Consider the following 18,056-nt stretch of genomic DNA (forward strand, 5'->3'; position numbering starts at 1 on the left):
TATAAGAAGATGGAGATTGATCCACCTTGCCCAGCCTTTCTCTAAAGTCATACTGACTCAGACTGAGAATATTATTAATATTGGCCAAATCCTAAATTTTCGCATAAATCACTCTTCCCAGAATTTTAACCCAAGAGTCGAAGAGAGATATTGGCCTGTAACATCTGGGATATGTTCTGATTCCCTTTTTAAATAGAGAAACTATGACTGATGTGGACCATGAATTTGGCAGCTGGGTATTATCAAGGTTATTGAAAACATTGGTCAAAAGAGGTGCCCACAATTCACCACCACACTTTAATAAGTCAAGGGCATTCCCATCTGGCCCAGGGGCTTGCCGGCAGAACTCTAATTCATGGCTTTGGTCATTGCATCTAATGTAAGGAAATGTTATGTCAAGATCAGTCAGAGAAGCCATCAGATGGCCTGGGTAATATAACAGAGAAGTCATCAAAGCAGCTTCATGCAGACATATGACGGCCACCAGATTAAAATCTCCTGCAGCAAGAGCTAGCAAAACCCCTTTGCTGAAGGTCAGGAAGTGGTTACGTTCATATTACAAAATTAAGAGCAACTTCTCGAACCAGAAGTAGTCAAGCTTTTATACATGAAACACAAGAAGTCAGTTAGACCAGAGACCATGAGAATGTATTAATTGATGGTTAGATGATGGATCCTCGTCTTTTAAATCTGTGGCCCAAGAGAATTAAAAAAATGTGGGTAAAAGAAATGTAAAACTAAGCTGTTCTAAGGGAGATGCATAAAACTAACACAGACGGCCTGCATGCCAGAACTAACATTATTTAAACTGGAGCCAAAGAGAAGCCACAGTTGTGATGCATGATACAGATCTTGGTGTCTCATCAGGATCCCATTGCTCAGTTGTCAATCATTCAGCATTGTCTGCAGTGGACATAAAGGCACCTGCTGAAAGTTTGGGGACAAAGCAAAGTGCCCAGGTTTGAACCCTCCAACTAGTCCTCTTCTCCTTACATAGAAGTCAGTTCCCAGAGGTGTGAACCCCAATCATCAGGCGCAGTCCAGGTCATTGAGGAAATTGGAAAAGGTCAAAGAGCCGAGGGAAGTAGCCTCCAAGCCACTGTCCTCATAGTCAAATAGCAGACATGCAGTTGTATGGTGGGGCTCTGAAGTCATTGTACGCAGCCTCCTTGCTCGTTCTGGACAGGTTAAAAAAAAAATAACAGGAGTCAGTGTTACAACCTTCACAGCGGAACCTTGCGGTTTTAGATCCTATTTTTTTTATTTGAATATGGAAACTATCTCTCCTTCACATGTGGCAGAGATTAGTATAAAAGTTCATTTTGTCAGGCAATAGCAAACCAACAAAGCATCCCAGAAAAGCCTAAAAAAGGTGTTCAGAGCCTCTAATGCACTAAACTAGAACACAATCATTTACAGAAGACTTTACACGACTCTGTACAATCACAGCACAGGCAAGGCATACAACTGGGAGTAAATAGGATCTCTACATAGCTACCCACCAACAGCACACAGTAAGAAAGAATCCCAAGCATACATATGAAGGCATCCAACCACACTGGCTACCATCATCTACTTGCCACACATACATTTTCCAAGCAATAGACATCCCTGCCAACTGAGGAAATAAGTGATCAATTTGGTACAGTACTTAGCCCGCCCCGCCTTCCCGCATGAAACCTCAAATCTCATGATAACTTACATATTCACCTTACTGAACACACTTCTCCACAAAATCCCGAATGAGACCGCGATGTGTGATGGAATGTTTTCGCAAGTTATATCCCTGAATTCTTGAAGGCACTGTGATGCTATACATGGTGCCAATTAATAATACTCTGCTCAGATTTCTTAACCAGCATTTTAAGAAACTCTTACTCTTTCTTACCGTTTCAGTTTGTATATGGCTGTAATGATTTTGAGTCATTGATTCAACTAATAAAGAAATACTACTACCATAACAATCTGAGACAAGAGAGAACCGCCAACTGTGCATTTTTTGTTCTCTACTGCAAAGCCAGGCTAGATAGAGTCACTTTGTCAGGAAGAGAAAAAACGATGGACACAGTCACAAAGCAGAGGTGTTCCGAATCCTGAATCTGATGTGTGAAGTTGCACTTCACCCAATCTGTCAAGGATAGAAGTGTGCGCTGGGTAGCGTAAACTTTACAGAAGGGCATCCACTGAGAAGGAGGCAATGCCACTAGGGGAAACCTATATAATGGCAGGGAAGATAAAGGCCCAACCCCATTCAAAAACAGTTTGTTGCCATAACTGAAGTATAGCTCTATGACAGCGTTGAACCCCAACGTATTACTGAACTCACATAAGCATTTAGGTCACTGCACTAGCTAGTTAGAGCACATATGTTATTTACCTGGTGCAAGCAATAGTGGTGGAAATACTCCATTAGTAGGCATCTCTATACTACCCTCATCCTCAGCCCCATAAAATATGTCAGGTGGCAGAAAAAAAGGACTAGCGATGCTTGCAAAATCATGTAAATTAAGTATATGTAGCAAACAAGTTTTAAACTGAGATAGACTGGTTTCAATTCAAATGATAACTATTAGACAATGCCTTGTCTTGCCACCCACAAAGGAGGCCATGCAGGCTCAAGCAGGCCGTGCCACCGTAGAAACCTGAGTCTCTTTAATCAACAAAATAGTGTTAAAGTAGAGCTCGGCTTTGACGGGATGAAATACTAAATATACTTAAGAAATGGTTAACTCGCCAGACAACGTTCTCCACGCCCCTCACACAAAAGATGTCTAGCAAGCCACTGTCTGGACTCAGCCACCCCTTTATGTTTTGCATGCCCCATCTTGTGATTACTCTTGGTCTTTCTGACCTCAGTCCAGATAGGTGGTCTGGGGCATCAATCCTAGTCTGGTGCATGGACATCCAGAAAGCCAGGATGCCTGGAAAATACTGTGTATATTTGGGAGGCATGCACTTACAGTTATCACACATTACAGTTATCACACCTCACAAGCTCGGTGACCGGATAAAGGTTTCTTGAAAGGAGAGGATGCACATCAATTTTCTAACAAATTCAGGACAAGATATGCCTGAAGCAAGACCAGTGTTTTCCTGCATGATTACACTGGCTCAAAACTGGTCAATGCGGTTATCCTCTGAAGTAGTCTACTCACCTCATAAATATCATCATCAATCTCATCGGGGTCATCAGGCGGAGGAGCAGGAGTAGGGACATTATTATACAGGATTCCAGGTCGTGCGTCAAGGCCTCGGTGGAGTTGGCGGAGTTCACAGCCCTTCAAGAGAGCAAAGCATTCAAGGAAATATAACACAATTCATTCTTAATACACAATGTTAGGAGCTGGTTGCATGTACATGAAGCAACTTCACAATTACAAGCAAGAGGCTTTTAAAGGCTGTGAATTGAATGGCCTTTGTGAGAGAATAATCATGTCCTCTGTAATGACAGTAGTACTACAGAGACGCAACAAGAGTGGAGTATAGTACAAGGAATCGTTCCTCCAAAATCCCAGAAATTCAAAAGAGATAAATTAACAATCTAACTAGAATCATCAGCTCTTGCCCGCCCCACCACTTTTCTCTTTACGTTTCACAACCAGCCTTCAAGTTCAAAATGAACTTTTAAGATCTGCGTGATGCTTGAAGGCGAAGGCCCAAATAAAGTGTGTTTCGTTAAGTTTAAATTTCTTGAGGTCTTGTAAACCCATGAGATGGCTCCTGACCAATTTCTTTGTACATTACTGCGCTTTAATCAAGAATTTTAACATGCAGTGAGCATGGACAGCTCTCCGCGGCTAGAAACAAATGTTAGGTTTGCAAATATTTATAAGCGAAGACAAGACAGCAGGCTAAAGCCTTGGGGGCAGTTTGCAGCTCCTTTAATTGTGCCGGTTTTAAACACCATCCCCTCCAGTTACCACAACTCCAGATATTCACTAGCTTCTCTCTCTTGACCTTTATGCAAATCCAGGGCACGTCCGACAAGTCTTCATGTTTGACTCTTTCTTCTACAATTACGTACTAAAGGCACACACTTACCATCTACAGTGTATTTAAATGATGGGAGGTTTCAATATCACCTCTCTTTCTCCCTGTTCAGAGGACGTGAGTTGGGTTTTTGCCAGGGTTCAGACATCCATGTATACATAATACATATCTGTCACCAGCACAGGTTACAGAAGTCACATACCCACAACAAACACTCACTTAGGAGCAGGACTGCCTGCCACCAAGCCAAGAAAACTCCACACAGATGCTTCAGCACACTTAAAAGCTTAAAACTTAAAAGCGGATCTCCCAGGGACCCTGCCCCTTTACGTATTCTCAAAAAGGTAGCACCCTCGATCGCCCCTTCTCTCACTCACCTCATCAACGCCTCCCTTCAACAAGGAGTCGTCCCCCCTAGCTGGAAGGCGGCAGTCGTCAAGGCACTTCTAAAAAAAACCCTCCCTTGACCCTGCCGACCTGGCAAACTATAGACCAATCTCCCTCCTCCCGGGAACCAGCAAGATCACGGAAAAAATGGTGAACAGAAAGCTGTCACAATTTTTGGAGAACAACAACCGTCTAAAAAACTCGCAGACGGGTTTCCGCCCCGGGCAGGGCACCGACATTGCCCTTCTCATGGAGGTGGAGGAGGCCAGAGCACTCTTAGACGAAGGAGGATCAGTGGCAGTGATCCTCCTCGACCTCAGTGCGGCCTTCGACACCGTCAACCATCAGCTCCTCATCCAACGACTCATGAGCGTCGGTGTGGAAGGAACTGCTCTGTCCTGGATATCGTCCTTTTTGAGTCAACGCTCCTTTCAAATCTGGGAGAACAACACCTGCTCCTCCGACACTCCCCTCCAATGTGGCGTGCCTCAGGGCTCCTCCCTGAGCCCCACATTATTTAACATCTACATGTCCCCATTGGAGGAGGTTGTTATCCCGTTCGGAGTGAGCATCGTCAGCTATGCCGACGACACTCAGTTAGTGGTGTCCCTTTCTCATCCGAAACAACAACCTGCGGACCTTTACAACTGTCTGACGCAGATACAAGGATGGATGAATAGATCGTCTCTAAAACTCAACGGCTCAAAGACTGACATTCTCCTCCTTGGCCAGAAGGGACCCACTTCACTTCATAACATCTGGCCACCCTGTTTAGGCCCGATCCCAGATCCGAAACCAGAGGTAAAAAGCCTGGGTATCTGGCTCGATAAGGAATTATCTTTTGCAACACAGGCAAAAAAGGTAGCCGGTACGTGATTTGGACTGCTCAGGTCAATTCGAAAGATCCTGCCCCTACTCCCCCACAACTCTCAAAAACTGCTGATCCAAGGACTGATTCTTTCTAGGCTCGACTTTAGTAATTCCATCTACTTAGGGGCCCCAGAGGCAACCCTGAATAAACTACAAAGGGTCCAAAATGCAGCTGCCCGGATCCTTACTAACACCCCGGCCAGAGCCTCAGCCAAACCAGCGCTGAAGTGTCTCCATTGGCTTCCGGTTAGAGAACGTGTGATGTTCAAGGCCCTCTGCCTAGCACACAGACTGCTCCAAAACAATGGTCCCCCAAGCCTAAAATTTTTTATCAAACCATACAAAGCCCCTAGATCCCTCCGCTCCGACCAGGAACACCTCATTGTCACCCCCAGAATTAAGAAGGCCCGAACAGGAGGAAGACGTTTCTCGGTTCACATCGCACGTCTCTGGAACGCCTTACCGCACTACCTGAGAACCGAATCCAACTACCTACGGTTCAGGAAGCAATTGAAAACCCACCTCTTCCCTTAAACTGTCTCTCCCCTTCCCTTGCTGACTCCTAGTTGTACTGATTTTAGCGCTGGGATACTTACGGGTGACTACGCGCTCTGTAAAATTAAATAATAATAATAATAATAACTTGTAAGGAGATTTAGCAAAAGGAGCACTGAGGACGGTGGGAACTCTTTCGCTCCTTTCCACAAGGACAGCCACTGATCTACACAGCACTTCTCCAATCCTCTGGTGCAACCAGACCCTATGCCCCAGTCTTTCGGGCATTATAGCAATGGAACTGATGCAAGAACTAAGGGGTCTATTAGGATCGCGGGCAGATCGCCACTGCCCTACCGGTGGTGGCGATACACCCGCCAAAACACCCCGCCGGACGGGCTTTTACCCCCGCCACATTAGCATGGCGGGAAGTACCACGGCGGACAGAAAGACTGTCCGCCGCTATTCCGCCGAAAAGCAATCGTGATGATTGCCTACTGGGCGGAAAAGGCCTGCATGGTGGCAGTGCCTTGTAGGCACTGCCATCCATATTATGATGGTGGCGGTGTAATGCCTTTCCATGGAAAGGCATGCAGTGTTTCCTTTGGGGGCCCGTTGTGGGCTCCCAGGAGGGTGGGGGGCTGTACTTGGGCGGTACCCATGGTACCCCCCAACATTGGCATACACAAGGTGGCAGGCACTGCGCGGTGCCTATCACGTTGTGCATGCCAATGCACATGCATATATTAAATGGTGGCGGGTGCTGCTTACAGCACCGCCCGCCACAATGCAATATATCCGGGATGCGACCGCCAGGGTGGCGATCGCATCCTAATTAGCAGTGCGGGACCGCCGCACCACTAGGGCCGGTCCCAGCACCGAAAGGGTGGCGGGCAGACTGGAGTCTGCCCGCCATCCTAATAGACCCCTTAGTACTGTTTCTAGAGTGCATTCAGGGGTTTCGGCTTCAGAGGCCTAGCCTGTAAGCAGTTTTAAACGATGCAGCACCAACTAAAACATTGCAGCAACTCAAAGCGTTGGCAGGGATTTATAGTCCACGACGGTCAGCTGGATCAATGTGTGACTTTAAGAACAACCACTGCCAGAGAGATTCCCTTGTAGATTGTGTATTCACAAATGTATCCGCTGTGAATATCCTGACAATCTGCCATAGGTAGGTGAACCAGCACAAGGCACTGAGAGCTTAAACTAAGCTGGAGACCTCGAGGTGTAAACGATAAATACAATATTGAGGGTTAAGATGCTTTAACAAACTACCTGGTCAAAGATGAAAAGGACGACATTGTTAAGCTCCTCTAAAAAACGTTAATATACAATTTACGAGCGCTGGTATCACACACCAAGCTGTGGCTCACCTGGCCATCCTCTCCCCGACCTTCTTTTCCATTATTGAACATACTGTCCTTCGTACCATCCATTGGCACCAAAAGCGACCCCTTCACCACACTCCGGAACAGGAAAAAGAGGAGTAGTACTGCAGGGAGAGAAACCATGTGTAATGAGCCCTTCAGGGAAGCAAGTCATAGTAAGCTGGGCTGAATACTGGGAACAGATTCAGTCACATGCACCCTACCATGTACTCTGACACCATCTCCATACACATACAACTTCCACATTTTGTGACCTGTTCACTCGGTCGGAGGTATTGACAACAGCAAAATGTACTTCGTTTTCTGAAGTCAATCACAAGGCCCCCCTCTGCATTTAATTAAAAAAATGCCAAACAAAAAACATACAAGTGCAGTTTGTTCCAGCTTCTTTAATAAGAAGCTATGGATATGCTACTGATTCTTTATTGGTGCGGCAGAATCATCAGTGTTATGTGGTCCAGACCAGGTCCATTGTTCAAAATGCATCCTTTAGAGCATGTTACTGGGCGGAGTGGCTCTAGAAACATATTCCATCTCTCAGAGCGCTCAGGTTTCTAAGGTCCATGGCTCATATGTAACATGTTCCTTTGCATCCTGGGACATGCAGTCTTGATTTGAAAAAGGGATCAGCAGGACTACAGAAGGACATTGGCCCAGAGGTTTGAACTACTGCCTTTGGAACCTGGTGACCCAGGTTTGAATCACAGCCTCTGAGCTACACATTCAACATTGTGATTCTGGGCACACCACTTCATCTCTCTCTGCCTAAATATGTGTAAATTGTATTTGTGTAATCCTCACTTGATGTACATGATCTTGTAGATCGTCTCCGTGCACCTCACATAATATACAGAGCTCCATGGCTGGGCACAAAGCATGGAACTGAAAAGCTCTCCACTCTGCTTTGAGACATTTCTGTAAATGTACAATTCTAGCAAGTGTCTTAACTTAAGACAGCGACGAGGAACAGCTGGAGAACTGTCTTTCAGCCCTGGTGCCTTTGTGCACGAGATGTTTCCGGTCTGGTATGAGGATTAAAACCATCCCAATAACCCACATGCCTTGTTTATTCACACATGATTGAGACCTCTTTCTATACCTTGGCTTCTCCTTATCAAGCCCATTTCCCACCATACCTCTCTTCTCAAGGTCATTGTCGCATTGCTGAGCTCTGGTCTTTGCAACAACGATGCTTGCTAAAAGGTACACAGCAAACAAAGTTATTGCTTTGTCTTTTGTGACTGGGCTTTCAGAAAGACTATTACATATGTATGCAGTTTAAGAGGGCAGTAACTTTTTTATAACGAACTAGCTTACCCGTCGCGCGTTGCTGCGATCTCAGAAGAAAGGAAATTTAAAGAAACTTGTTATGATAACATTTAATTTACAATGTGTCATTTTTATTGAAACTTAATCATTTTAATATGGAAAACATTTTAAAGTGTTGTTTTAATTTTGTTTATTTATTCGAGTGCTTGTGGATACACAGTATTATTTTTTTTCCGTGTGGTGCGTACACGAATAAATCAGAAGGTTTTCCGACGCGTGAGGTGACCACATATAGTTGTACATGTGAGAAGCACGGATTCTCCAAATCTAGTCCACACACTTGCAACGATTGTCCTTGTTGTTGATGGTCATTGCAAAAGCGAGTCGCACCGGAAACTGTAAACGTTCAGTATTGGAAAGATATGAGGGCCCTGGGGGCCGATATTTAGCAAATGTTTCATCTTTTTTTTTGTTGCCAGAAACCTTCGCGGGGGTGTACTCAACAACTTCCCAAAGTTTCATGCCGATCGGATGAATGGTGTAGTAATGCATAAAGGACAAACAGACATACTTTCGTTTTTATATATATAGATTTGTACTTACTCAGTGGTCCTTTAACAGACCCCAAGATGATGAGAACGATGGGCAGGCCAAATGCAGCTTCTCTCTTCCCAGCACACTCCCTGGGGCTACCACTACAGACACAAGCCTTTGCGTTGACTAACGTCAGCTGGTCCTTATTCTGGTTGTCAATCAGCCGGAGATAAATGGGGTGAAATCCTTCGTTTAAATCGATTTTTGGTTTCAGCAATACTGCAGTTCCTGTGAGGTTTAGACACCGAGAGTTCAAGGTGAAAGAGAAAAAAAGTAAATAAAGCTTCATACCTTGATGCCTCAGAATGCATGATTTATCATTTCACACAGAAAAACAAATCTCAACCACGAACACTCTTATTTTTAATTTATGTTAATTATACACTGGGCCCAATTGTAATCCACCATTTACTAAATAAGCGAAGGTGGGTTGAAACGGTGCAGAAACAGAATATCGAGTACAAAATATCGAGTTGCACAAATATCGAGTCAGGAATATCGACAGCAAGAATATCGTGGTCAAGAATAGCGACTTAAGGTAAGTAATATTGATTTTAAAAATATCGAAGTGTTTAATATCGTTTGCAAAAATATCGAAGTGTTTAATATCGTTTGCAAAAATATAGTTGTTTAAAATATAGTTTTTTATTATTATTTATTTTAGTATATATTTTATATGTATATAATGTGTGTTTTTTTGTATAAGATTTGTTTTTATTTGTAATATATGTATTACGTTTTTAGTAGTTAATAAATACATTTTATTTGAATTTTGTGCTTTTAGTTCCGTAGCGGGTTGTGGGTTTTTAGGGGAATAGGGTGGGAAGTAATTTAATTATATTAAATTAATACATTATTTGTTGTTGAATTTTGTGTTTTAAGTTCTGTATCAGCTTGTGGGTTTATAGGGGAATAAGGTGGGAAGTAATTTAATGAAATGTATTAATGTTTTTATTTTTACATTTTTATTTCCAGAGCAGGTTGTGGGTTTAAGGGGGAATAGGGTGGGAAGTAATTTAATTATATTTAAAGTATTTTCTTTTATTTATTAATATTTGTTTAATTAAGTTGTTATAATGTTAAATGTGTAAAGTAATTTGTTATTAATTAATTAATAATTTGTTAATTAATTTTAATTAATTGGTAATTATGGCAATTGTGTAATTAATTGTAGGTGTGTTTTGTGGTGTTTATAGGTGTAAATGGTGGGAAGAAATTTATTTTTAATTTATGCATTAATAATTAGTTGTTAATTAATTTTAATTAATTTGTAATTAATGTTGGTAATTGTGTAATTAATTATATTTGTGTGGTAGCTTTTATAGGTGTAAAGGGTGCGAAGTACATTATTTGTAATTAATGAATTAATAATAAGTTGCTAATTAATTTTAATTAATTAATTGGTAATTAATTATGGTAATTGTGTCATTAATTTTATGTGTTGAGATGTTTATAGGAGTAATGGGTGGGAAGTAATATGTGTTTGATTAAACAATATACAGTTATTAATTAATGTGAATTATTTGATATTTATTTTGGGTAAATGTTTATTGTTTGTGTTTTGTTTTTACTTTTAAAGGGGGTAAAATGTTGTTATTTAATTATTAGTTGCTAATAGTAATAGTTTTTCTTTTATAAATACATTTATGTTTTAAATAATTGTTTTGTTTAACATTTGCTACTTTTAAATAAGTATTGTTTATACATGTATATTATTTGTAGGTTTTTTATATGTAACTAATATTATAATATGTATTCTTTTTATATGTTTAATATATTTAATTATATACTTTTAAAATATTGTTATTTTATTTTTATATTTTAATAAACAAATATATATATATATCTACATATACATATATATTTAACTGTTTAAGTGTTATTTGTAATTTTGTTTCTCTGCTGTCCAACAGTTTCCCTACTGTTGCACTCTTTGGAGTGGGAATAGTAATTTTTACCCCTCCGCTATCCAACAGTTTCCCAACTGTTGAACTCACTGGAGTTCGAACAGTAATTTTTACCCCTCCACTATCCAACATTTTCCCTACTGTTGCACTCACTGAAGTTGGAATAGTAAATTTAATCCTTCTGCTATCCAACACTTTCACTACTGTTGCACTCACTGGAGTGGGAATAGTAATTTTGATCCCTCCGCTATCCAACACTTTCCCTACTGTTGCACTCTTTGGAGTGGGAATAGTATTTTTTTTCACCTTTGCTGTCCACCACTTTCCCTACTGTTGCATTCACTGAAGTGGGAATAGTAAATTTTACCCCTTCGCTATCCAACAATTTCCCTACTGTTGCACTCTTTGGAGTGGGAATAGTAATTTTTACCACTCCACTATCCAACACTTTAACTACTGCTGCGCTCTTTGGGGTGGGAATAGAAATTTTTACCCCTCCGCTATCCAATAGTTTCCCAACTGTTGCACTCACTGAAGTTGGAACAGTAATTTTTACCCCTCCGCTATCCAACATTTTCCCTACTGTTGCACTCACTGGAGTTGGAATAGTAAATTTAATCCCTCCGCTATCCAACACTTTCACTACTGTTGCACTCACTGGAGTGGGAATAGTAATATTGATGCCTCCACTATTTAACACTTTCCCTACTGTTGCACTCTTTGGAGTGGGAATAGTATTTTTTCCACCTTTGCTGTCCACCACTTTCCCTACTGTTGCATTATATAAATAGAGGCAAAAACAAAAATAAAGCGAAAAGTGAGAAGATAGAGAAACTTACCGGCTGGTTCACTAGAGAATGCCAGGAGAAAAAAAGGGAAGTTAGGAGAATGACCCGCCGCATTCAGCAAAAGAGTGACCAAGATAATGTAAACACCCTAGTGGGCCTAAAAAGAGAATATAACATGCTTATCAGAAGGGCAAAAAGGGAATTTAAAAAGGGATGCTGGCAAATATTACTCGAGGCAATCGAAACTAAGAACTTACGAAACTTCTGGAAGTTAGTCCACTCAGCAGCAGACCGCCAACCAGGGAAAATGAAATGCATTGTAGAAGAGTCCGCATGGGAGGAGTATTTACTCGATCTGTACAGCCCAGGGAAAGACCGGGAAGAAAATCTGTAAACAGACTGGAGCGGTCTGGTAGCAGATATAAAACCCGGTTTTTCTGCCCTAGAGGTTAAAAAGACGATAAAAGGTTTGAATCTCACAAGAGCGGCAGGCCCAGATAACCTCCTGACTCAAATAATCAAAACTCACGTACATTGGTGGGCGGAATTTTTTGCAAATATGTTTGAAGTCATCTTAGATACTAGCAAACTCCCCGATAACTGGAATGGGGCTATAATAAGGCCAATACATAAGAAAGGGGAGATGAACAACCCGAAAAATTATAGATTAATTAATCTACTGGACATCGGGGAGAAAACATTTGCAAAAATAGTTCTTGGCAAATTAAAGGACTGGTGGAAGTGAATTCAATTATCCCGGTGGAACAGGGAGGCTTTAAAGAAGGGCACTCCACCGTGGATCACTGTTATGCCCTGTGGGCCCTTGCCCGGAAGTCGATAGAACAAAAGGGGAACCTGTTTTGCTCTTTCGTCGACTTCCGGGCAGCCTTTGATTCAGTGGACCGGGGGAAACTATGGGAGTGCCTGATTAAATATGAAATCCCTGTGTGCTTACTTGAAATCTTGAAAGAATTACACAGAGGGAACTGGGCCCAAGTCATTAAAGATATACAAGGGGCGCTGACAAAGAAAATTGAAATAGGGAATGGACTGAGACAGGGCTGCGTCCTAGCTCCGCTCCTTTTTTCAATATTTCTAGCGGATCTCCCAGCAGCACTAGAGGTGGAAAGAAGCGCGAGCCCGAGAATGAATAGTAGAAAGGTCTCTTGCTTGCTGTATGCAGACGATCTTGTGATTACTGACCAGACAGAGCTCGGGCTACAAAGAAAACTAAATGTATTCCATGATTACTGTAAGGATAAATTGCTGACAGTGAACATGGAAAAAATAAAGATCATGTGCTTCGGTCAAGGGACCAAGAATTTTAGCTGGTACCTAGATAAAATAAAATTAGAAACAGTAAAAGAATATAAATATCTTGGTCTTTGGTTTGAATCCTCCTTAAAATGAGACATACATTTGGCACACCAAAACGCAAAAGCATCTTCCTCCATTTGTGGCCTGAAAAAATTCAATAAAAACTATGGGGATATGTCACACAAACCGTTATTAAAAGCATACGAGGCCATGATACCGCCCCAAGTACTGTATGGTGCAGAAGTGCTCCTTCTAAGCAGAAAGGGAGGCTGGGATCGGGAGGAAGGCAAGGCCCTGAAAACATTATTGTCACTACCTAAGTCATCTATGATACAGGCAATTAGACTGGAAACAGATATGATTGGATGGAATACTCAGACCAAAATGGCGATGGTAAGATTTTGGAAACGCCAATCCCAGGGTGTAGGGGAAAAGGTCTCACATTGGTGTAGTGAAGAAATCCGCCACAGTAACCTAAGATGGGCACTAGACGCAAAAAGCAACATAAAGGAAATAATCGGGAATCTAAAAGTGGGAGTAAACCAAAATTCTCTAGATGTAGGGTTCACGAAGAGTGCACTCAGAGTACAAGGAAAGGGAGTACTCCAGAAGGCAGGATATAGGATATCTGAGAAACAAAAAATCAGTGGTAAATATGATAGAATCATGGGAAAACGAGACTGGGTACCCATACTTAGAAACCCTGCCAAATTATGCATTTAGGTGGGAGATACTGAAAATCCGAATTGGCACCATCCCTTGGCTAATGGAAGGGAGAGTTAAGGCAGAAATGTTATATCCAGATGGTATATGTAAATGTGGCCTGGGGGCCAAGTGTGAAATGCTGCACATACTACTTGACTGCTTCACATGTCTAGAAGTGAGAAAACGGTTCTTACGACCTTTATTTATAAAATATGGCATAAGACAACGTGTACAAGCGACAAACTTATTGATAGGAATGGAAAATCTGGAAATAGCAATTGCACTTGGGAATTTTCTGAAAAAGGTGAATCGCATAGCACAGGAACAACAAAATAAATCAAATTGAGGAACCTATATTGATAGATACAAGTAACAGATAAGTTACGAGGGATTGCAAGCCTATAAGATATCGGATAGTACTGTAATGAGAAACATATCCAAATTGCCTATTTTTAATGTAATATCTTCCAGTTTTATTATGTATAGCATGTGTTTTAAAATTCTTCTTAACATTTTTATGTCTGTGCTACCCATAGAATGCCTTTTCTTTTTAAACTTTGTATAACATATAGAAAGCGGCATGGAGAGTAACAGCTTGATTTTATAAATGTTGTATGGTTTTGATATTGATGTGATGCATTTCGATCTCATTGTTTAAAGACCACGGTCTAAATAAACAGAGTTTCTCTCTCTACTGTTGCATTCACTGAAGTGGGAATAGTAAATGTTACCCCTTCGCTATCCAACACTTTCCCTACTGTTGCACTCTTTGGAGTGGGAATAGTAATTTTTACCACTCCGCTATCCAACACTTTAACTACTGCTGCGCTCTTTGGGGTGGGAATAGTAAATTTTACCCCTCCGCTATCCAACAGTTTCCCTACTTTTGCACTCACTGGAGTTGGAATAGTAAATGTAATCCCTCCGCTATCCAACATTTTCACTACTGTTGCACTCACTGGAGTGGGAATAGTAATTTTGATCCCTCCGCTATCCAACACTTTCCCTACTGTTGCAGTCTTAGGAGTGGGTATAATATTTTTTCCCCTTTCCTATCCACCACTTTCCCTACTGTTGCACTGTTTGGAGTGGGAATAGTAATTTTTCTCCTCCGCTATCCAACACTTTCTCTACTGTTGCACTCACTAGAGTGGGAATAGTAATTTTTACCCCTCCGCTATCCAACAGTTTCCCTACTGTTGCGCTTCTTGGAGTGGAAATAGTAATTGTTCTCCACCGCTATCTAACACTTTCTCTACTGTTGCACTCTTTGGAGTGGGTATAATAATTTTTTCCCATTTGCTATCCACCACTTTCCCTACTGGTGCACTGTTTGGAGTGGGAATAGTCATTTTTACCCCTCCGCTATCCAACACTTTCCCTACTGTTGCACACTTTGGAGTGGGAAAAGTAATTTTTTCCCCTCTGCTATCCAACACTTTCCCTACTGTTGCTATCACTGGAGTGGGAATAGTACATTTTACCCCCCGCTATCCAGCACTTTCTCTACTGTTGCACTCTTTGGAGTGGGAATAGTAATTTTTTCCCCTCTGCTATCCAACACTTTCCCTACTGTTGCACTCTTTGGAGTGGGAATAGTAATTTTTTCCCCTCTGCTATCCAACACTTTCCCTACTGTTGCACTTATTGTATTGGGAAATGTTAGTTGATTTTTTTTAAATAGTTTAATGTTTTAATTTATTATAGATTTAAAAACATGTAAATTATTGATATTTGGATATATTTTATTTTTATATAATTTAACAGTAAAAAAATCAAATAAAGATAATAGTTAATAAATTAATGTTAAGTAAATATATGCTAATGTATAAATTATGTTTCGGTGTTTATATTTTTTAATTAAGTTCATTTGTTATACTTAGTTAAAATGTATATTAAATGTAATTTATTTTGTTAAAAATAAAATTTAGTATTTAATATATTTAATTCACAAGTTACTTAACTTCGTTAACGATATATCTGTAAGAAACATTGGTAGTGATAGATTCCTTTCCTTAGAATTACCCCCAGGCGACAGACTGGATGCAGAACGTTTTTCGTCAGCAGTACCCCAGCGCGTCGGTAGGCATCGTCGTGCAGCTCCGCGTGCGTCGTTGGTGCCGTGATGACGTCGTCGGATCTACTTAGACGCGCCCACGCGCGCTGACATCAGTTTTGTACACGACTTCCGCACCAGGAACGCAAAGCCATGCAAAATACTGACCACTGGTGCCATGATACTAGGGCCCTGAAAGGGATGACCTTAACCCTAGAAATCAGTTCGCATAACGGGGAGGATGGGTGGGGCGGTAAGGAATCTATCACTACTAATGTTTCTTACAGAGATATCACTACCCACGGTAAGTAATTTGTGCATCTGAAAGAAACACTTAGTGATAGATTCCTTACCTTAGAATAGATACCCCAATAATACCAACCCCGGTGGTGGGTCTGCGAACCAAGATCACACCAGAAAGTCCTGGAGAACAGAGCGGCCAAAGAAGCCGCCTCTCTCCGGACTTGGTTGTCCAGGCAGTAGTGCTTGGTAAACGTGTGCAGCAAGGCCCACGTAGCTGCCTGACAAAGGTCCTGCAAGAGAACGCCGCGTCCCAGAGCAGTAGTGGTTGCCTTCGCCCTGGTAGAATGGGCGTGCAACCCCACCGGAGGCTCCATTTTAGCCAAGGAGAAGCAAGCCTTTATGCACAGAACGACCCACCGAGAGATGGTCCGTTTGTGCACAGCCGACCTTTCTTGGCGCCCACGTAGCCAACAAAGAGCTGGTCATCCACCCGCAACTGTTGTGTGCGACTCAGATAGAAAGAGAGCACACGTTTTGGGTCCAGAAGGTAGAGCCTCTCTTCCTTCTTTAGAGGGATGCGGAGGCAGAAAGAAGGTGGGCAAAGTGAAGGTCTGCCCGATGTGAAAGGCGGTGACAACCTTTGGTAGAAAGGAAGGACGAGTCCTCAGAACAACTTTGTCCAGATGGACAGAGAGAAAAGGAGGTTTAGAAGAAAGAGCCTGGAGCCCACTCACTCTTCTTGCAGAGGTGATGGTACCAGGAAAGCAGTCTTTAGAGTCAGAAGAAAAAAAAGGGCAATTATGAAGCGGCTCAAAGGGAGCGCACATCAGAAAGGTAAGAACTAGATTCAAGTCCCACTAAGGCATCACAAAAGGAACAGGAGGAAACATGTGCGTGATGCCTTTCAAGAAGCTATTTACAACAGTGGACTTGAAAAGGGAAGGCTGATCTGGGAGCCTGAGAAAGTCGGAAATGGCCGAAAGATAGCCCTTGATAGTGCCCAGAGCAGAGCCCTCCTGGGCCAAAGAGAGAAGAAAAAGAAGGGCCTCTGAAAGAGGGGCAGAAAGGGGACTCTTCAAGCCCAGTCGGGAGCCACAAGGATGCCTTCTTCAGCACTCTGGGCAGAAGTGGTATAGGCGGAAAGGCAAACAATAGACCGCAACCCCACTCGCGACGAAAAGCGTCGCCGAGCGAGTGCCGCCTTGGAAATTCCAAAGCAATGGCCGGGCAGTTTTGAATTTGCGTCAAAGTACACAGACCTAGTGTAATAAATCACTGGGTTGGACAACCATTTGTGTTGATTGACTTTTTGTTTTTATAAAATATTTCGTGCAAAAAAATTCTTTGGCATCAAAAGATACAACACAACATTCATTACAAAATACAAATACACATTCAGTGAACTAAGGGAAAATTATCAAAACACGGTGTGTAAACCACGAAATTGTCATACATAAATAACATAGACAACTATAGAAAGGCCTCAAATTAATCACTTTACAGAGGCTCCAATCCTGGATATGAAATCGACAAGGGGACTATTGTGTTTGAAAAAAACCTCCTTGTTACAACCATCACAAGATACACAGTAGATACCACATCAGGTGCTTGGGCTAGGAAAAAACATAGGGACAGTTCAACAATTCCAGAGTGTGTTTAGTTGAATCCTAGCGTGCCCTAGCAATTTGGTATCTTGGAGGTGAGAACGTCGACGCGTTTCGAACCCAATACCATTCGACGGGTTCTCCTCAGGACATGGACTGGGGGGTTGTTGTCACTGTGAAACAATTAAGACACGGTGTAAGTGAGGGGGCTCATTTCAATAAGCTCATCGCGTGGACTCACCCACTTCAAAATTAAAAAGTACCTTATTTGTGAGATGGAAGGGTCACTCCCTGCGGGAAGAATGAAATGCGAGATTTACGTTAGATACAGTCTACCTGTGTTTTAGATGTGCTGCACACGGGTTGTTAAGTAAAATCAAGGCGTACCTTGACAGAGGGCGAAGTTACCGAAGCGATTTATTCAAATTGAGCGCGTGGGA

General features: G+C 42.0%; 1 protein-coding gene across 1 annotated transcript in view; it reads right to left on the reverse strand.

The window, feature by feature from the left end:
* Window positions 1-1,151: 1,151 nt before the first annotated feature.
* The window catches only part of LOC147677879 (blastomere cadherin-like), a 702,536-nt gene continuing 685,631 nt past the window's right edge, over window positions 1,152-18,056 (reverse strand). Inside the window, exons 13-16 of the mRNA XM_086945594.1 lie at window positions 9,006-9,224; window positions 7,119-7,237; window positions 3,156-3,278; window positions 1,152-1,178 (exon numbers count right to left, since the gene is read on the reverse strand). Of these exons, the coding sequence (XP_086801720.1) occupies window positions 1,152-1,178; window positions 3,156-3,278; window positions 7,119-7,237; window positions 9,006-9,224 (488 nt within the window). The remainder of the gene's footprint in view (window positions 1,179-3,155; window positions 3,279-7,118; window positions 7,238-9,005; window positions 9,225-18,056) is intronic.

The sequence above is a fragment of the Lissotriton vulgaris genome, chromosome 12 (genome assembly GCF_964263255.1).
Source record: "Lissotriton vulgaris chromosome 12, aLisVul1.2, whole genome shotgun sequence".
NCBI classification, from domain to species: domain Eukaryota; kingdom Metazoa; phylum Chordata; class Amphibia; order Caudata; family Salamandridae; genus Lissotriton; species Lissotriton vulgaris.